The sequence below is a fragment of the Acanthochromis polyacanthus genome, chromosome 15, assembly GCF_021347895.1.
Source record: "Acanthochromis polyacanthus isolate Apoly-LR-REF ecotype Palm Island chromosome 15, KAUST_Apoly_ChrSc, whole genome shotgun sequence".
Classification (NCBI taxonomy): domain Eukaryota; kingdom Metazoa; phylum Chordata; class Actinopteri; family Pomacentridae; genus Acanthochromis; species Acanthochromis polyacanthus.
In genome coordinates, this window is record NC_067127.1 from 23954854 (window position 1) to 23975166 (window position 20313).

Consider the following 20313-nt stretch of genomic DNA (forward strand, 5'->3'; position numbering starts at 1 on the left):
ACAATTTCCTATGTATTCCAAATATTTTTTATCTTTTAAAGCTAGTTTAATCTACATTGTGTGGTGGTAATTCAATTTTATAACTAGCAGACTGATTCTTATGTTATAATAATAACTTTATTTGTATAGCACCTTTCAGAAGAACATTGACAATTTGTTCTGTCTGCTGAGCTAATGATACTTTTAACTAAATAGGTTCATTTCACAATAAGTAAATGTGCATCAGCATCACATTGGGAGGTAGTATAGTTTAATAAGGTACCTTACATCGGTTTCTCGTAATGGAGAGAGTATCTTGCCGAAGTCCAAAGAAAATTAGAAAGAATAAAAGAAGCAATAGAATGGAATATTTCTAAACACTTTTTTTGCTCATGAAGAAAACTGAGATATTTAATTTTTAGATATGACCATTCCAAATGCTGTTGATGTGGGATTAATCCCTTGAATTAATTTTGAGTCCAGTACTACAAACCAAACAGCAGGTGTGTAATCCTTGTCACTTATTGAGAAAACTCAGCCAAGTGCCTCCAGTGTAGATGAGGAAAGATTTTTTGTGATCTTTTCAAAGATATCTCTTCTTCTCTAGAAGCCGCCTCTGCAGCCTCCTCATCTGTCAGTCAGGAGAGGAAAAAAACGAAACAAATTTATATCAATAACCTATAAGTTTAATACAGATGGGTTGTGTGAACAGTGAATAATGAATTACGAGTCTGACCTCTTCTACATCCTCCTCTGCCGCTGCCATCTGCTCCATCGTCGTGCCCCTGGGATTCCTTCGTCTCTCCTGTATCTTCTCGACCTGGGCACAGATTTGCTGCTCCAGCTCCCGGACTAATCTGAGGGCCACATGGGTCAGAGGTCAAAATTTCTAATCGGGAGACTCGATATTTAGAAGCTCAGGTATGGCCTGAGGCAGTATAGGCTGTGAGGACGGTGGACAGATGTGCCTGTGACTAATTGTTAAGATTGACTTCATCGGTTATTTCATTCATTCTGTCAGTAGACAAGCTGTGCTATCTAATCAGGTTTATCAGGTTTTTCAAAGACATAATGTTGTAGAAGAAGAACAAAGGAAACTGCTGGTGTTCTGAAATGTGTGCACTGTCTCTCTTTGTCCACTAGGTGTCTCTAGTTTTTCACTTTCAGGAGGCTCACAGTTGTAAATAGTAAGTAAATAATATCCAGTGGGTATTTTTATGCCTACGAGAATGTGCCATGCAATTTTTATGAGGTACAATGATGGGATAACTATAAATACAACGCATTATGCCTCTCTGAATGCCCATCACGCATGCAGTGTCAGAGCTAAAAGACAAATGAAACTTTACTGGTCAGTGAAGCAGGCCTGCTTCTGGTTCTACTTCTGACTCAGGTTTCAGGATATTGTGGACATGCACTACTTTTATGGACTGTATCTGACAGTATTTTGGTCACACAGAGTTCCACTTTACCTGTCATCTTTGTACTGTGTCACATCTGTGCCACTGCTGTAGTCCAACCCAGGCTTTGAATTTGCGTGTGCTTCCTGTAACAGAGTGAGGAGGTGTTTGTATCATGTACAACAGCATATTGTTCTCAATTTCTTATCTACATAAGGGATGATACAACTGTTGCAACACATCCTGCAAAGCTATAGCCTGCAGCGACCGTTAGAAAGCTGGAATATAACAGCCTCACTGTGCTGGCTGGGTTGTATCTTTCCAGTGTGTATTTACACTGACATTGCTGGCTGTATGCAAACATTATGGGCTCCTCTTCAGAAATATGCATCCAAATATAGGTGACAGTCAAATTACTGAAAGCCATCCATGTCTGCATGTATACTGTAGCACTGAAGGCTATATTTTGCTGCTGTGCTATCACTGATACAGCACAATCCATCACAGAAACTGCAATCTATCGCTGCCTCATCAAGTACTCTGGTTCTGCTTGTGCTGCTGCCTGAAAACCCATTCACGAGATTCACAATGATTTATGTCATGGTAATTTCAGATTTATTGTTTCAATGCAGGCCAATGTGACAGAGGTGGTGCTCCACTGCCCCCTGGTGGTTGGCAGGTTGACAGTAATTAAAGTGATTTATCCCCACATACCTCTCGCTTTCTTTGTCTTTCCAGCTCCTTCTGTTTATAATCAGATATCTTCTTCTCCTGTGCGATTTTGGCTTGTGTTCGCCACTTCTGAAGAGCCTCTTGATTTCTATGGGAGAGTTGGATAACAATACACTGTCATAAATCCATGCCAATAAATGGTTCCTGGGTTATTGTTTCAAAATGGCAAGGGGGGTCTGTAAACATTGATTTCTCCTCCTAGCATTATGTAGTAGACATGATATTGATCTGTGATCGTCGGTCACTTGGGTCAGATTTATGCTATATTGTCCTGCTTTATGAAACAACATTCAGTCACCTGTCCTGGCCTCATGCATATTTCGCACCATTATTCCAATATGACTTCATGGATAACATGTCGTAGTACAGAGATCAAAGTAAAACACTCCATGGTGCAGAGGCTGAGATCAGCTTACTTTCTTCTACGCTCGAGAATCGCCTGATTCTTTTTCAGTTCATTTATTGCAGCCTGTCTTCTCTCTTCCGGCTTCTTCCAGTGCTGAGTGTCAGACAGGGCGAGCTCAGGAATTACGCCGGCCTTGGTAGTTGTCCGTTTTCTGACAAATAAACTGAGACAAAATGCTTTATTTTTATTGCTCCTCTGAGTTCTGAGTCTCAGCGGAGACAGCAATTTTTTATCACTCGGTCTCTTCTCTGGAGAATGTCATTAAAAGCGTTTTGCCATCATCTTCCAAGGCACTATGCCATACATTCTGCTCTCCAGCACAACTTCAGACTTCAGCACTAAAGTTATCTATTGCAACAAAACAAATGGACTTGCTCTTTCCTTCTACGGAATGGCCGACAATACTCTCACTGCATTCGATATATATCTGAAACAGTGAAAGTGATTTATGCCCAGCAGATATTTGCTACCTGGAAAAAAAGTGAAACCTGTACAAAAACAAAGTCAGGAGCAATTAGACACCTAGTAGCTTTCATTGCCAAGCTGTTTTTCCCTTTTTAAAGAAATAGTTGAAGATGCTGCAAAAGCTTTATCCTTGTCTAATATTAGTCCAATTACACTGCCGATCCAAAGTTTGGGGTCACCCAGACAATTTCATGTTTTGTTAAGTAAGAGTAAGAGTCAACATTTTACAGGAGACCATAACTTTCTAGGTAGATTTTTATTTTTTTACATTCTGGGCAGCCATTATCTAACAATTATTTCACTAGTGTGCTTCAAGAATCAGCTTTTTTTTAACTGCAGCTACTGGATGTACTGTTGTTGAGAGAGGTGTTGTTTGAAGATTTCATCTTAATCTGCCATAGTGGGCATATCTTTAAATACACTACCGTTCAAAAGTTTGGGGTCACCCAGACAATTTCATGTTTTCCATGAAAACTCACGCTTTTACTCATGTGCTAACATAACTGCACAAGGGTTTTCTAATCATCAGTTAGCCTTTCAACGTGATTAGCTAACACAATGTAGCATTAGAACACAGGAGTGATGGTTGCTGGAAATGTTCCTCTGTACCTCTATGTAGATATTCCATTAAAAATCAGCCGTTTCCAGCTAGAATAATCATTTACCACATTAACAATGTCTAGACTATATTTCTGATTCATTTAATGTTATCTTCATTGGAATAAACTGCCCTTTTTTCAAAAATAAGGACATTTCTAAGTGACCCCAAACTCTGAAATGGTAGTGTACACTCTCAAAGTATCCAAAAAGAGTAGTTTTAATGCTTAATATATTCTGTATTTGTCATTTAAGTGTCCCTGCATATAGTGGTAGTGTATATTAGGACAAAATCGCCAAGTAATTAGCTTAGTGTGGCATAAAGTCTGGGAACAGTTCGCCTGGCAATGTCGAGCAGTAAGAAACCACCAGCCAGCACCTCTGAAGCTCATTAGTCAACATGTAACTGGAGTGTACAGGGTTTTTCCTGTCACAGATTGGGCCTTTGGGTGGTGCATATACATGACTGTAAATGTGATTGGTCCACGCACTCATGTGACAAAAATCGATGCATTTTTCTGCTATTTTTGACAAGCTGATAAACACAACTGTCTACTGTCTGTGTAGATTGTCATTATCCTGGTGACGGTGAACCTAGGAGTTGCAATCAACAGCAACTTGACCTCTCTTTGGATCTTGAAGATTTTTCACCTCTTATAGTTTACTGAACTATCAGACATGTGAGCTGGAGTGACTATAACATTCCGAAATTCCCCATCAGTCAGTTAGATGTGAAGTTTAGAGGTGAAGCATCATCAAGAATCGAAAAGAGAAGTCCAGTTGCTTTCTACTGAAGCTCAGAGGGATAACTGTCTACTCTGAGTAAATTACACCCTCATGACAAAACGGATTTCTTTGGGGGATATCAAAATTTCCTCTGTAACGCTGTAACAAAAAGACAGCTTCTCCTTTTACAGAAAGTAATATGTGACTACTTCTTGGAGACAAGATTTCAGACAAACAGCTAAGACTGTAGGAAGTTCCTAGTCTCAGCCAAGAGATATTCTGGAACAAATAAGCAAGATATAATTAGTTTAAGCAGTTAATTAGTGAGCTGTAGCGTTGGTGGAAGGCTGGTATTTCAGAGTCATGGTAGCGGATCAGCTAAGCTAAATGTACAGATACTAGACAGCACTTCTTCTCTAAGTCTTCAGAAGAAAAAAATAAGCATAAATCCCAAACTGTCAATGTATTTATTCAACGAAGGAAAAGCATTTTCTCATTTTCACTGCAGCTCCCTGTTATTCCTTGCACGCAGTCACCTTTACGTACTTTTTGGTGGTAGGAAGAGGTCGTGACGTTGGACCCAGCTCGGCTTTGTCCAACAGGATCAGCTTATGTTTGAGTTCCATGAACTTCTGGAGCTCGTTCTCCTCCACAGCTTCATCCTGATCCTCCGTACTGGACCCTGTCAGCTCCAACAGCTGGAGCTTCTCCACGACTGGCACCTCTGGCATTGAAACAACCGTGGCAGGTACAACTGTGATGCGAAGGGAGAAAATACGGGCAAAAATCATCGCTGCTTACAGATACTCTGGCTGTAAGAAGTGCATGATGATTATTTGTTGAAACTGAATTTTTTCCCCCCAATCATTTCTACACAAATTTGCGAATATAACGGTAGGTAAACCATTCCGTTCTAGGCATCTATGTGGAATGCAGAGAAGAATATGTTACCGGCAAATTCATACTGAGTTACTAAAATAGTTTTACCCACTGGATAATTATACTCTAACAGGTTAAATATTCCATTTTTGTTCCAGCTGAAAAAGATTGATGACAAAGCAGTATGTAAATGAATGGTGTATAGTCAGTTCTGCTGGACTCATATTCTGTGGCAATTAAATAAAAGGAGATTTCCCTGTGAAGACCAAAGCTCTGCCTTTGTTAATAACCTTGTAGGCAGAGAGATAAATCGTGTGATTGAGGGGTCTGGCTCTGCTCATTGTGCAGCAGCAGCCTCTCCTGTGGAGGGCTGTCTTGGGCTTCTCACAGTGATTACCTCCAGACAGTGCTTAGTGACAGAGAGCTCCTGTTTAGAACCCACAGGTTATCGATCATTTTCATCTGGCTAAAAATATTACAGAGCTGGAACAGTGGGGGGAGAAAGGAAAAAAAAAAAAGAGAGAGTCAGCTGAGTGGCACGCGCTGTCTCCAAGGGAACAGAAGTCACATCATTGGAGAGGTAGCGGGGCAAGAAGCTATTTTTGTGTCCAGCCGTCCTATCTTTGACAAAAAGAGCAGATGGCTAGGGTGCACGTGCATGCACCATGCTGCTGTGTTGTTCAGACTTTTAGTGCCTCTTATTCACCTCCAGGGGTCTTCTTTGCGCTAAGTGGTCGCTTAGCCATAGCACTCCTCAGGTAATGAAGGATGGACTGTAGTCCTTGGTGCACGATATCTTGTGGAGGAAAATGGATGGGGCAGTCCCTCAGATTCAGACCTTTGAGGGTAATTACATTCCCTGGAAGACAAAGGCAAACAATGAGTTGTTTGGAGCAGCTTACAATCTTACTATAAATTAATCAGGATAGGAGCTGACACGCATCCTGATTAATTTACACTGAATGAGGAAGAAGCTTAACATCATGTATATTTCTTAATTACCAATATTAATTTACATAGAAGCAACAGCACAGTAGCAGTGACAAGAGCTTAGACGTAGACAAAAGATTTGAAACCATCAACTACTAACAATTGCTATTTATACATGTAATTCAGATGTAAATATGTTGTATGCGAGACTTATTGTCAATGATGAAACCAAAACTTTAACTTTGATAAAGGAGTGACATTCCTGAGTCTGAATCTGGCTGGTAGAGGTCGCTGAAGTTGACTCACCTAGCTCTGGTGGCAGTTCTGAGAGAGGATTCCCTTCTAGCAGGAGTGTTTTCAGAGACCTACATGAATAAAATCCCATATCATGAGTCAATCGAAATGGGCACACCTTGATTGAAAAGACGATTTTTGTCGCAAACAACACTGGAGTAAATTGTAGAAGATATATCAAAAATTATATAGTATAAATACCCAGGGATGCTTATATATACTTTGATTCTGATTTGTCACACTTAGTTCTACATTTGTATATTTGTGTATTTATTTTAAGACCCTCAACATATGGTGATGGCTTCAAAAATAGAAAGACACATCAAAAATTGTCCTGAAACTTGACAAACAAACATACTAGAGTCCCATGGTGGCAGAGAGATTTGGAATCAGACGAAATTTATTTCAAACAGCATACCTGTGTGAGCCAATTTCAGCAGGAAGCGACACAATTTGGTTTTTTCTGAGGTCCAGCCATTGCAGGTTTGGCAAGCTGATGAACATCAACTCTGGGATGCTGGAGATCTGGTTGCCTTCGAGACTCAGATGCTAAAAATGACACACCGAGCAATTAGAATGAACAAATACGATAGCAGAAAACTTTATGCCACAGTTTAAGAACTTATCCTAATATAATGATTTTTGTTAGCTTGAAAACACAGCAGCATACAGTATGAAGCTGAGTGGGTGAAGTTGAACCATTGTACAGTCCAGACTGACCTTTAGTGTGCCATTTTTCAAAATACTGCCTGGAACTTGTTTGAGATTAGATCTGCTCAGACATAATGTCTCTGTTGAATAACATTCAGCCGGCTCCCGTGGCTCAACATCTTCATGTGGCGAAATGTAAGGAGGCTGTGGTTCCACAACACTGTTTCCAAAGACAAAGCTTTGCTGCACATCATGAACCTTTTCCTCTTTCTCTGGGGAGGTCATTGTAGAAGCGATGCTGGGATGTTTTGCTGTGGTACTCAGGCTCATTGTTCAAGAGGTTCAAGTGTCTTTCGGCAGTCACATTTTTCTTCCTGTGTTTGAAAATAAAGCTGGTGCAAGATTCAAATTGAATGGAGACATTTTATCTACTGAGGCATATCTTCATGTCTTATCACCAACGGGTGATAAGACATGAAGATAAGACATTGGTAGACAATGATAAGACATTGGTCTATAACCAAAATAAAAAATGGGCAAAAATTTAAATTAAAGCACAGATAAAAACAAAAACAAACAGAAAGAGACTATCTCATAGCAACATACACTACTGCTCAAAAGTTTGGGGTCACTTAGAAATGTCCTTATTTTTCAAAGAAAAGCATTTTTTTTCAAATGAAGATAACATTAAGTGACTCAGAAATACAGTCCAGACATTGTTAATGTGGTAAATGACTATTCTAGCTGGAAACGGATGATTTTTAATGGAATATCTCCATAGGGGTACAGAGGAACATTTCCAGCAACCATCACTCCTGTGTTCTAATGCTACATTGTGTTAGCTAATGGTGTTGAAACGCTGATTGATGATTTCAAAACCTTTATGCACTTCTGTTAGCGCATGAATAAAAGTGTGAGTTTTCATGGAAAACGTGAAATTGCCTGGGTGACCCCAAACTTTTGAACATTAAATACTGTGTATCGAGTTATGAAATTTCAGTGATTTTCCTAAGAGCTTGAGTTCATTCTTCCAGTGGTTTAAAGTTGTTGTAGTCCAAAAATAAGGACGTTTATGTATAACAGAAAAACAGTACTAAGTACAAAATCCAAGATCTTGTTTTCAAGAACATCAAACCAGATTGTCTTTACTGTCAGGGGTGACAGCTTCATTTCCCATAGAGTGTACTCAGCTCCACACAAAACTTCAGAAAGAATGTACTTACTCACAATAAAGAAACGACAACAACAAAACACATGCTACAAACTTTACAATATGCAGTATATGCATTTTTTTTTCACGAAATACATAATTTCACTATTTAAGCTATTTGTGCAACATTAAATCTCACTCTTAAAAATGTGTTTGGTTAATCTCATTTTCAGACTCATCCTTAAGAACACATTTTTTTACTTACTGGGTAACATTTTAAAAAACATTTTAGATTTCATTCAGTTTAAATTAACTGCCTCTTAGCCAAATTATTTTACCCTTGTGTTGCTTACCACTGCTACACTGATGACTCATAGTTGTGTCTGGTTTAGACCTGAAAATAGTGTCAATCTTAATTCTTTGCATTATTTCCCTGCTGCCTTTAAGGACTAGATGGCTTCTAATTCCTCACCATTGCTTGGACCACTAACAACCTAGACACATATAAATCAGCTAGAAACTGGTCAGCTGTTTTTGGTCAACATCTAAACTTCAATCAGACTGTTGTTCAACCCTGCTATTTACACACGTGGACAAAATTGTCGGTACCCCTCAGTTAAAGAAGGAAAAACCCACTATTCTCACTGAAATCACTTGAAACTCACAAAAGTAACAATAAATACAAATTTATTGAAAATTAAATAATCAAAATCAGCCATCACTTTTGAATTGTTGATTAACATAATTATTTAAAAAAACAAACTAATGAAATAGGGCTGGACAAAAATGATGGTACCCATAACTTAATATTTTGTTGCACAACCTTTTGAGGCAATCACTGCAATTAAACGATTTCTGTATTTGTCAATGAGCGTTCTGCAGCTGTCAACAGGTATTTTGGCCCACTCCTCATGAGCAAACAGCTCCAGTTGTCTCAGGTTTGATGGGTGTCTTCTCCAAATGGCATGTTTCAGCTCCTTCCACATATGTTCAATGGGATTCAGATCTGGGCTCATAGAAGGCCACTTTAGAATAGTCCAACGCTTTTCTCTCAGCCATTCTTGGGTGTTTTTGGCTGTGTGTTTTGGATCGTTGTCCTGTTGGAAGACCCATGACCTGCGACTGAGACCAAGCTTTCTGACACTAGGCAGCACATTTCTCTCCAGAATGCCTTGATAGTCTTCAGATTTCATCGTACCTTGCACACTTTCAAGACACCCTGTGCCAGATGCAGCAAAGCAGCCCCAAAACATTACTGAGCCTCCTCCATGTTTCACCGTAGGGACAGTGTTCTTTTCTTCGTATGCTTGGTTTTTGAGTCTATGAACATAGAGTTGATGTGCCTTACCAAAAAGCTCCAGTTTGGTCTCATCTGTCCAAAGGACATTCTCCCAGAAGCTTTGTGGCTTGTCAACATGCATTTTTGCAAATTCCAGTATCGCTTTTTTATGAGTTTTTTTCAGAAGTGGTGTCCTCCTTGGTCGTCTCCCATGAAGTCCACTTTGGCTCAAACAACGACGAATGGTGCGATCTGACACTGATGTACCTTGGCCTTGGAGTTCACCTTTAATTTCTTTGGAGGTTGCTCTGGGCTCTTTGGATACAATTCCAACGATCCGTCTCTTCAATTTGTCATCAATTTTCCTCTTGCGGCCACGTCCAGGGAGGTTGGCTACTGTCCCGTGGGTCTTGAACTTCTGAATAATATGAGCCACTGTTGTCACAGGAACTTCAAGCTGTTTAGAGATGGTCTTATAGCCTTTACCTTTAAGATGTTTGTCTATCATTTTTTTTCGGATGTCCTGGGACAATTCTCTCCTTCGCTTTCTGTTGTCCATGTTCAGTGTGGTACACACCTTTTCACCAAACAGCAGGGTGACTACTTGTCTCCCTTTAAATAGGCAGACTGACTGATTATGAGTTTGGAAACACCTGTGATGTCAATTAAATGACACATCTGAGTTAATCATGTCACTCTGGTCAAATAGTTTTCAATCTTTTATAGAGGTACCATCATTTTTGGCCAGGCCTGTTTCATTAGTTTGTTTTTTTAAATAATTATGTTAATCAACAATTCAAAAGTAATGGCTGTTTTTGATTATTTAATTTTCAATAAATTTTTATTTATTGTTACTTTTGTGAGTTTCAAGTGATTTCAGTGAGAATTGTGGGTTTTTCCTTCTTTAACAGAGGGGTACCAACAATTTTGTCCACGTGTGTACAAATCAGAAATATTACCCTTATGTACTCTCACCTGGACGACTGCAGGTCATTATTCACCTGCCAAAACATACAGCAGTTGCACATTTACAATTTGATGACATTACTCCAATCTTGACTGAGTTACACTGTCATTACAGAATTCAATGTAAGCTCTGGTGATATTTTAAAATCAATACATGGTCTGGCTTTGCTCTTAGAATTTGCAACCCCTCATTCTTCACTGAGGCCCTCAGATCGGAGAATCAGCTGCTGTTAAAATGTCAAGGTTCAAAACACAGTGGAACAAGCTCCCACTTACAGCCACACCACCTCAGCCAGTATTTCAGCATAAATAGCTTAAAAACCCACCTGTACACACGGCCGTTTTATGTTACTTAGTAATGCTTCCAAAAAAGCTGCCTTGATTTCACGTTTTATTCCATTTCCTAATGTTTCATTGTCTATTTGATGCTTTATTGATGCTTTTTCGTTTATTGGTGCAGTTTCTATTATTGTAAAGCACCTTGTTACTCCTGTTTGACATGTGAAACAAAGATAAAGTTTAATATTATTATTTATAATAACTCGGTTAATATATTTCGTTCACTAAAATGATTTCTTTCAGCATAAAGCCGCTTCAGCTCAAGACTATCTTTCCTCTATAATGACATCAGAGCTAAAGCTAGTTAGCTTCCATAGTAAATGCTGTTGCCCCAGAGTAGCTAACATTAGCTCACAGCTGTACCACCGCTGTATTAGCTTACCTGATATTTTAGTAAACATACTCCCAAATGTGACTTTATATCTTCTCAAATTAGTTTACTTTAGAGAACGGGGAAAAATTACAAAGCAGGATAATATCATGCTAAGTTCTTTCTCACCGCCTCTCAAGTTTGACGTCGTAACCATGGCAACGAGGTCAACACAAACTACGGCAACCGTGCACGTGCAAACAAAAGTCGTTTCTCAATACAGTACGGAGAAATACGCATATTGACAAACGGCTAAGGTGAACTGCTGGTTCCAACTCATATTTTATTTATATATATAACTCACAAAATAACTCTTACAGCTGAGGGCGTAGCCCGGTCACAAGCCAAAGCACCAAATGTGGGATATTTTAATTGTGTGCAGCGCAGCAACAGGAGCAAATGATGTGCATATTGGAAAGTGTTAATCCCTCTCCCCCCTCAGTGATCCGGCTCCACCCAGCCATCCTCTAATGAGATTGGGGAGTAGTGCATTGAGGTTCATTTGGACAGGAGGAAAGCAGCAGCTCTTCGCTGGTAAAAAGGGCCGGAAAAACCTCTACTTCATACTGACTCATGTTAGCTTCACCTACAGAGGCTGATCTTCATGTGTTCATATGCACGACAGTCTGTGATACGGAGCTACGTCGACCACAGTCACTGGCCAGCAACTGGCACAATACTCACAAGTGGCAAGTCAGGTAGAACACTAACTGATAGCTTCCGTTATGACCTTCAATATAAGAGTAGCACTAGTAAACAGTTCAGATAAATACACAAACTATAATGGGAGGAAATATGTTTCAACTTGAGTGCTGTAAAGAGTAGATGATTTAGAATAGACACACACACACACACACATACACACACGCACGCACGCACGCACGCACGCACACACACATTTGATATCTAGGCAAGACTCAAGGCCTTTTTACAATTTTACATATTACAGAAAAAGGATTTCTTTGTTGAAAAATAATAGTTTATCTTTGTTATGAGTTTCATATTAAAAATTAAAAACAGCTTGTATATGTATGTCCATATTAAAAACACACAGTTGCATATTTTGGACTGACAAAATATTACATTGATGTGCTTGTACACTGTTTTTTTAGATTTCCTTTGACCTGTAGAATGAAATTAGCGCTGTTTAAAAAGGAGAGAATCATACAAGGAAAATCAAAAATCGAAATTAATTATATTTAGTGGTTAGAGGTGAAATCCATGGTTGAAGCTATCAATTTGACTTTATGTATTGCAACTAACTGCATTTTGTAATCTTCAATACTTCTTTATGACGCCTCCACCAGTGCTTGTCAGGGTTATGGTTAAAGTTTTAGGCTTTTATTCTTATGCCAGAACTGCTCAACTTCCGGTCACGTAATATTTAACTGCGTCCATCTTGACGCAGCTTTTTACTACCAGCCCCGACAAACACAAGTCTGTCGGTGTGGCTGCGGAAGACAACTGAACACAACCAGCACCGAGTGATTATTTCAGCCCACAGCTCCAAACTTAGCCAACAGTGTGTGTTTGAAACATTTCCCGGTCCGTCGCTTCGTGTCTGCTCTCCTACCCAGCTGCTTTCTACACACTTTAACTCGCGCTGCTCAAATTGTCGGCAGAACAAATAACGGAGAGAACATATAAAGCGAGAAACGGACACGGTTCGGGTGAAATGTATGGATGTTGTTTGTGTGTGTTTTGAGGAGGAGGGTGTTCAACACAGAGCTGTAGTTTCTCTTCAAGAGGCGAGGAATGCAATCTGAGCATCAATGTTTCACTGGGGCAAGTGGAAGAAGAGGATGGGAGCCAATAGTTCTTCAAAGAGGCCAGTTTTCGACGAAAAGGAGGATGGTAAGTGATGGAAAAGTAAAGTTATGCTTCCTCTAGATAAACCAACCACTTCAGAAGTTCTAACAGTTATTCTTGTGACTATTTAATTTGATAATAGTCTCCTTTAAGATATTTCAAGTTAGCGCTAGCATGCAGCACCTAAGCTAAGTTTCTATTAGAAATTACAACACTGAAAGAAGCTTCTGCTGTTTATTAAAAAAACAAATAATAAAAATTGGCAAGAGTTGCTTTTGTGTTTTGCTAATGTTGGAGGCTTCCTTCTATCAGCTAGCTTTACTATCTGTCACTTTTATCACCCAGAGGACATATTAAAAGAAGAAAAGTGATCTTAAATTGGCATTTCCATCCCATCCAGTGCACCTCATGTGAGTAGGGAGCCTCAGATAAAATGAAATCTTCCTCATAGGACCACAAAGTGTAGCATTGCCACTCAAGCACAGCAAAAAATATCTCTTTGCTCACGCTGCGAGAAAATACTTTAATGCCTCAATGAGCTCTTTTGAAATGTGCACGGTTTGAAGACAGAGAGTTAATTGCATAATTAGAGACAAGATTAGTGTCATGCATGGAAGTAATGTTAATTCACGATATCTTGTCAGCGTATGGGAAATAAGCCTCTTGGAAGTGCACCCAGCGAGCTCAAGCACTGAATCACTGAATCTCTACTAAAAGCCAGTGTTGCTGCAGAAGAGCGTTCATGAACACTTGCCGGCCAGCCAAAAACTTGAGCAAATGAGGTCATCTCACTGCGGGGACGTGGTCATATGTTCTGTGGCTGTGGATGTGTGTTTAGTACACATCCCTGCATACAAGGGTAACCCAATTAAGCGTACAGCTTTTTGGGAGTAGCCTTCCAGAAAAGTTCCCAGCTCTAGTTGAGATTACTATAAAGGGGAGTGGTTATTGAGAATAATAGGAGTGGTCCTGCAGTTCTAATCAAAGCGGAGCCTCACATGTATGCACTGAGGTCCGGAGAGATGTTCTTGGCCAGGCTGAGCACACTCCTTCTTTCCTGCTTCTCTGCGATTAAAAGGAATACCTTGAGCATCAGCGCTGAACCCCTCAAGGTTGAGGTGGTGTGTTTGCCTGGTGTGTCTGTGCTGAATCTGAAGAGACCCTGCAGTTTTTATACCCTCCTCTGATCAGTATGAAGCAGGTGCCACTTATGTATGACCTGCAAAACAGCACTAACCACCGAGCTCGGCTTTAATTTCAATTTGTGCCAGGAGTCGGTGCGTTTGCATCATCAGCATCATCATTTTGTTAATCACTGCCTTTGTCGTATGCCCACTATCATTATCCACAGACGCATAGATTGAGGTTGGATCTGTTCTTCGGTGCAAAGGTGCGTTTGGTGTAGTGATACAATATTATTGCAGGAATGTACTCTACAGCGAGTCCCTTTTATGCAGCCGTGAAAATACTCCTCTGCTGAACACACACTGAACAGTAGGCACTAATGTGGGTAGAGGGCATATGCATTATAAAGAGACAACTGTTAATGTCAGGCTGATCACCTTGAACAGTAGAGAAGCGCTGATTGTGCACAGTTTACCGCCTTTGTAAAGCAGCTGCCTGCCTTTTTTCCTCGTGTATATCTTTCAAAGAGCTGCCGCTCGCTGATAACAGTCTGAGCGAATCGTGGTGCACTGCGTTGTGGATGCCGGCTTCGACTCTAGATGTCTCTTGCTGCCTGTCAGGTCTCTTAGAAACAGTATCCCCTGGCTTCTTGGAAAACGGCATATGGCCTACATTAGACAGTAATATTAGAGCAGTGTTTGGCTCAAAAGGCTGCAAACATAATCAAGTGGTCAGGTTGATGTCCAAGCGTAGCTGCCAAAAGGGCTTTTTTGGCAGATAGTTTGATTAGCAAAGGAAAGCTGTGGAATTGATTGAGGTGCACATCCTGCTTGTTTGTGTGTTGCTTTTTACACTGAAACTCTTTGACAACAGCATCCAGGGTGGGAGAAGTCAATGGTTGGATAAACGGGGAATAAGCAGGTCTGGTCCATCAGATGCTTAATTGTGTGTTTTATCATCATTTGAGAGATTATTTTTTTCTCCCTTGCAGCTACACAAGTAAACATATCTTGTTAAATTACATAAGCTGCCATATTGTGGACAGAAAGTCCCAACCTTCTTAGCTTCTGAGTAGGACTGCACCATATTGGGAATAACTAGCTGTGTGATATTTAGTTTTTCTGGATATATACTGTGGTATGAAAAAATACAGATTATCCTCTAGATGACTTGAATGACGCAGTTTGGAAAGAGTGAATCATTCAAGAATAACTGGGGTGATTTTGTAAGAGAGTACATCTGCATAGAAAATGAAAAAGGATGAAAACTGAATTTTCATAGTGATTTTTTTTTTTTTTAAATGTGAACCATTTACAAACTTTCTCATATGACGTAACACTGCTAAAGGCATTCCAAATAGATTTTTGCTAGGGATGGCATTTATCTGGCTCAGTCCTGCTTTCAGTTCCTATGTTGAGCTACATTCCTGCTAATGTAGAGGGGTCACTCCAGAATTGGAGAATGTTTTACGTCCCACCCACCACATTTCAAATAGTCTGTGTACAAAATACTAAAAGAGGCAGTTGTTGTGTAAATTTACATGTCCTGAGACCAAATCTAAAAAAAAAAAATAGGAGAAAAGACTGTTTGAAAATATTTTTTAAAATGCAGAATAAGTCTGGAGTTCAACATAAAATGCCATTTTCCCTTGTCCCACGCCCCTGATGACCAAATTGAATCTCAAATAAAACAGTGAAAATGAAATTTAAATTTCCTTTTTTCTATATTATTTTTTATTGATGCCTGTTGTAATTGTGGGAACATTTTTAAATCAGTGGCATGTGTGTCCCACAACAGCACTGATAGCACAACCTTTTTAGCTGGTCAAAGAAGAAAACAATGAATCACATGATACGCTGGAATTAACATCATCAAACACTTTTGCAGAAGAATGGGTTGAGCAAAGCTATGTCCTCTCTTGTAATGTATTGCTTTTATAACACTGTCAGTCTTGATTAAATGTCTCCCTCTACCTCATATTATCAGGATCAGACTAATTCTTTTGACTGTTTTCCATCGGTGAGTTTGTCCTCTTGGTCAGCAGTAACAGCTAGCTAAATATCTAGCTTGTACTCCTGAGAAAAAGCTAACATTAGCACGGATTAGCAACCCTGTTAGATTAGAGTAGTGTTAGCAAACAACAAATAAAACATGGAATAAAAATGGTACCATTGATGTGTAAGCTGATCCAATCAAGCCTTTGATAGTTTATTGCATATTGTTGATGAACATGTTGCAGAAGTTTGTAAAAAAAAAAAAAGGAGGTTTATTTTTCAAAATATTAAAACCCAAATGTCATCCAATTCTGGAATGACCCAGAAATCTTTGCATCTAGATAGTCCTCAGGCAATGTTTTTCTTCACCTCAATTTAGAGCATTTCCTAGAGGCAAAAAATAAATAATAAATATACAAAAAGCCTAACTTGCTTAAAACCTGCATACTGAGAGTCACTACAATTTACTGATTTTTCCCTAAACGTCTCACATGCAGGCTACAGTAGAAGTTTGGTGTCTGTGCACAGAGAAGCTTCTAGTCTCCATTCAGTTACTGCAGCAAACTCTCCAGTGCTGTGGTTATAAATCAGGCCATGTGAGACTCACTGCAGCTCAGCAACTCGGAGAGAAGCACATGTTTTAAATGTCAGTATCACAGTTGAAGATATGTATTTAATTGTGGGAAAAATGCCATCACGATCAATATTTGATTCATTGCACTGTAATGGTCTGCTGCTGCTGCGTTTCTTTTTTGCGCTCGAATCTTCCGTCTATTTTTCACTTTCATTTTTCCGTGCAGATGTAAAACCTCCATGTCGGCAAACCCTTTGTCTATTAAATGATTAAAGAATATAAAACTCAGTGTGTTTAAGAACCCTTACATTAGAGTAAATGGTATGCTATCAGACAGATGTCTCTTGTAGATTAGTCATGGAAGATGAGAAGTGTGGAAGTTTTCTATTTGTGTAAAACAGCCCAGAAAGTCATAGCATGTGTTGATTTACATTGCCGTTGTGTATTCCCATATTGCAGCATCGATGCAGACACAATATATGGTACAGCTCTACTTATGAATTTTCAAATTAAATGTTTGATGTTCTGGATAACGGTAGGTATTTGCTTTTTTTCCTCATAATTGCAAGAGTTCATTTGATTTTTTCCACTCTCTGTCAGTTATCTTAGTTTTGCCCACACTGGAAACAGAGGAAACCAGCTAGCCTGGCTCTAACCATAGGCTGTAAAATCTTTCTAACAGCACCTCTAAAATGTTAAAAACGGAATCAGAAGATGAAAAGTTGTGGTTTTAATAGGAGCCAAGAAAAAGTCTGACACACAACCCCCTTGGTGATTTTTACACTTTGTTTTTATCTGGATAAAACTAAAAATCTAATGTGTTAATTAGTCAGAATACAACTGTGTTTTGTCACTAAGCAGAAAAAATCAGGCAGTTGTACCAGCATCTAAAATGAAAAAATGACTTGCCTTTTCCAGAATTATGGATTTTCAATTGTCCGTTAGAGTCAGTGATCACAGAAGGACACTTTGGACTTCATCAAATTATTAAATGAATTAGCCAATAGTGAAAATAATTTCTATTGACACAACAGGAGCTGACAGACTGCGTGTAGACTGTTGTGTATGACTATCAGCCAGACTCCAGACAAAGGAGCACTTCTCTCTGTCCAAGTCCTCATCTGAACTTGGAACAGTAGTCGTTAGTTGCTTTTGAAAGAGAGCACTTGTTGTGAATGTGCTACAGTACTCTGGAGAGAATGAAGAACTCACAAATGCTTGCTTTAATTGAGTGTGAGCACAGATTTGGTGAACTTATTTTTGCTCCAGAGGATCTAAAAGATCTTCAAAATGCGCGTGTGATCGTGAATGCGGAAAATTCGGTTAATTGTGTTGTCTGCTTATGGTGGTGTTATATTGTTGTATCCATTTGATCATACTTGTTAAGCCAAAGGCAAATTTCCACTTCTGTGGACAATAAACTTCTGTTCTTTATGCGTGTGCGTGCATATGTGTGAGTGTGAGCGTGAGCATGGCAGCTCGTCCCGTCAAGGATAAATGTATGAGGCACTGAAAGCAGATTTATTTGAGGATAAAGATAGATGCAGAGAGAGATGGCTGATTACTTGTGCTGAATACTGAGGCGCTCACTTTCTTTCATCTCTGTTACAGACTCTCAATTTCTCTCACACTCTTTATTCAGCTCAACTTTATGGCTGCCTGAAGCTACTGGCCTCTTGTCACAGTGGCGGTCTGCTGTAATTGGCCTTAGCAGTAATGCAAGATGTGGGCAGACGATCCTGGTCAAATTGTGGTGTCACCTGATCGCACAGCGTGGCCACTGTTCAGATTGTAGGATTCCCAGTGCATGTTCTCTTTCTTCTTGTACCGATCAAATATACAGCCGCAGTACATTTTCAAAATACCAAACAATCATCACTCAAAGTAACCATGTCATGAAGCACCCAGTGATTTCTGCAAAATCATTTTTTTTGTTAATTTTCTGACCTGTATTGTGGTTTCTACTACAGTTCAAAAGTTTGAGGTCACCCAGGTAATTTCACATTTTCCATGAACTCTCACATTTTTATTAATGTGCTAACATAATTGCACAAGGGTTTTCTAATCATCAATTAGCCTTTCAACACCATTAGCTAACACAATGTAGCATTAGCATACAGGAGCGATGGTTGCTGGAAATGTTCCTCTGTACCCCTATGGAGATATTCCATTAAAAATCAGCCGTTTCCAGCTAGAACAGTCATTTACCACATTAACAATGTCTGCTCTGTGTTTCTGAGTCCTCTAGTCTCCGTTGATAAAAACTGCTTTTCCTTAAAAAACAAGGATATTTCTACGTGACCTCAATTTTTTAAATGGTAGTGTATATTGCATTGTTTTCTGTGGTTTACATAGCATAGCCACACACTTCTCCTCAATCAGATAAACTAGAAAAGGCTACATTTTATGTTCTTCCAACTTGAAGCTGAGGTGGCATTTAAGCTCAAATCATTGCCAGAAGTTGAAATGACAGTTTAGGTGCAAGTGCTGAAAAGTAAGTATCACTTAAAACTGAAAAAGCTCTTCTATTCCCAAAGTGCTGTAAGAAACCGACTCTCAAGCCCCAAAAGGAGCTGAAATGTCAGTCAAAGTGTGCTTGATAAATTGAGTTGTAAGTGGCAGGGAAGGTGGAGAATCTGTAAAAATCAGTGCTAGTTCAAGTGTATGAACTAAAAGAAAATGGCAGCTTAAAGGGGGAGTTTAGTTTCTTTAAAGTGGGATTGTATGAGATGCTTATCTGTAGTGTGTGTATTACCTACGGTGGACTGGTCAGTTTGAAGTAGCAGACAGGAGTACAGTTAGAGAAGCTTAGCAGAGTAGTGCTGAGGACGAGGTATGCAGCACAATCGTAGCCACTTACAAAGAAGTCCACCTAAAAATAATCAATATCTGTTTAAGTGCGTGCTATGCTTAGAAGATTTCCCTAGGGCTGGGCAACATTACTAAAAAAATTATCCCAATGAAATCATTCATTTTAGTCGATATTAATAATTATCAGGAACCTTAATGGCATTTTTGGGGGAAGGACATGCAGCAAATTGCTGTGGGTCGGACTCCATGTCATCATAGATTTGTGATGTGGCTCATGTGACCGTCATCTTTGGTGAATTCTCCCATCGATTGCGATCCAGGATTCTTTAATGATAATTTCCTTTCTGCTTCTCCAAACTGATGGAATTCCAACCGCAGCGTGTCGCAATTAATACACTGACTATGGAGAGGTTCCTCATACAAACCCACTTCGAATAAACCGAACACTGTAAGCACTGACAGCAGTTGGAGGGAATTGTGTCTGATCACAGCGGAGACTTGAAAGAGTTTGGAGTGCCATTCACAGTATAGGAAGTAAAGGGAGGTGATGTGTATGCTGGATGGTAAATAAGAGAGTAAGAGATGAAAGCTGCCAGTTGATGTGTTTTCCTTCTTTGTAAACTTACCCAGCTCTAGAAAAATTAAAGAATTTATGTAGCATTTATTAATATTATATTCTTACATGATTCTACCAAGGAAAACGGCAGGTTTATGTGACGACTGACGTTGGTTGGTCTGTCTGTCTGTCTGTTAGCAACGTTACTCACAAAAGGATTAACATGAAATTTTCAAGGAAGGTCATAGGTTATAGTCTGGAGGCACGATTTCTGTATCATT

The 20313-nt window shown here is 39.4% G+C and overlaps 2 protein-coding genes across 2 annotated transcripts in view; one reads left to right on the forward strand and one right to left on the reverse strand.

Moving 5' to 3' along the window:
* Nucleotides 1-233: 233 nt before the first annotated feature.
* LOC110949840 (leucine-rich repeat-containing protein 27) lies at nucleotides 234-11323 on the reverse strand. The gene is made up of 11 exons (XM_022192102.2): nucleotides 11176-11323; nucleotides 7129-7433; nucleotides 6827-6957; nucleotides 6421-6479; nucleotides 5891-6043; nucleotides 4852-5059; nucleotides 2528-2680; nucleotides 2094-2199; nucleotides 1452-1525; nucleotides 716-836; nucleotides 234-610 (listed from the first exon to the last, which is right to left on the reverse strand). Exons 2-11 carry the CDS (start codon nucleotides 7387-7389, stop codon nucleotides 563-565), a joined length of 1314 nt encoding a protein of 437 aa, XP_022047794.2. The 5' UTR covers nucleotides 7390-7433; nucleotides 11176-11323; the 3' UTR covers nucleotides 234-562.
* Nucleotides 11324-12576: 1253 nt separating this feature from the next.
* The window catches only part of LOC110949838 (serine/threonine-protein kinase 32C), a 106130-nt gene continuing 98393 nt past the window's right edge, over nucleotides 12577-20313 (forward strand). The window contains exon 1 of the mRNA XM_022192100.2: nucleotides 12577-13017. Coding sequence (XP_022047792.1) covers nucleotides 12936-13017 — 82 coding nt within the window. The 5' untranslated portion in view covers nucleotides 12577-12935. The remainder of the gene's footprint in view (nucleotides 13018-20313) is intronic.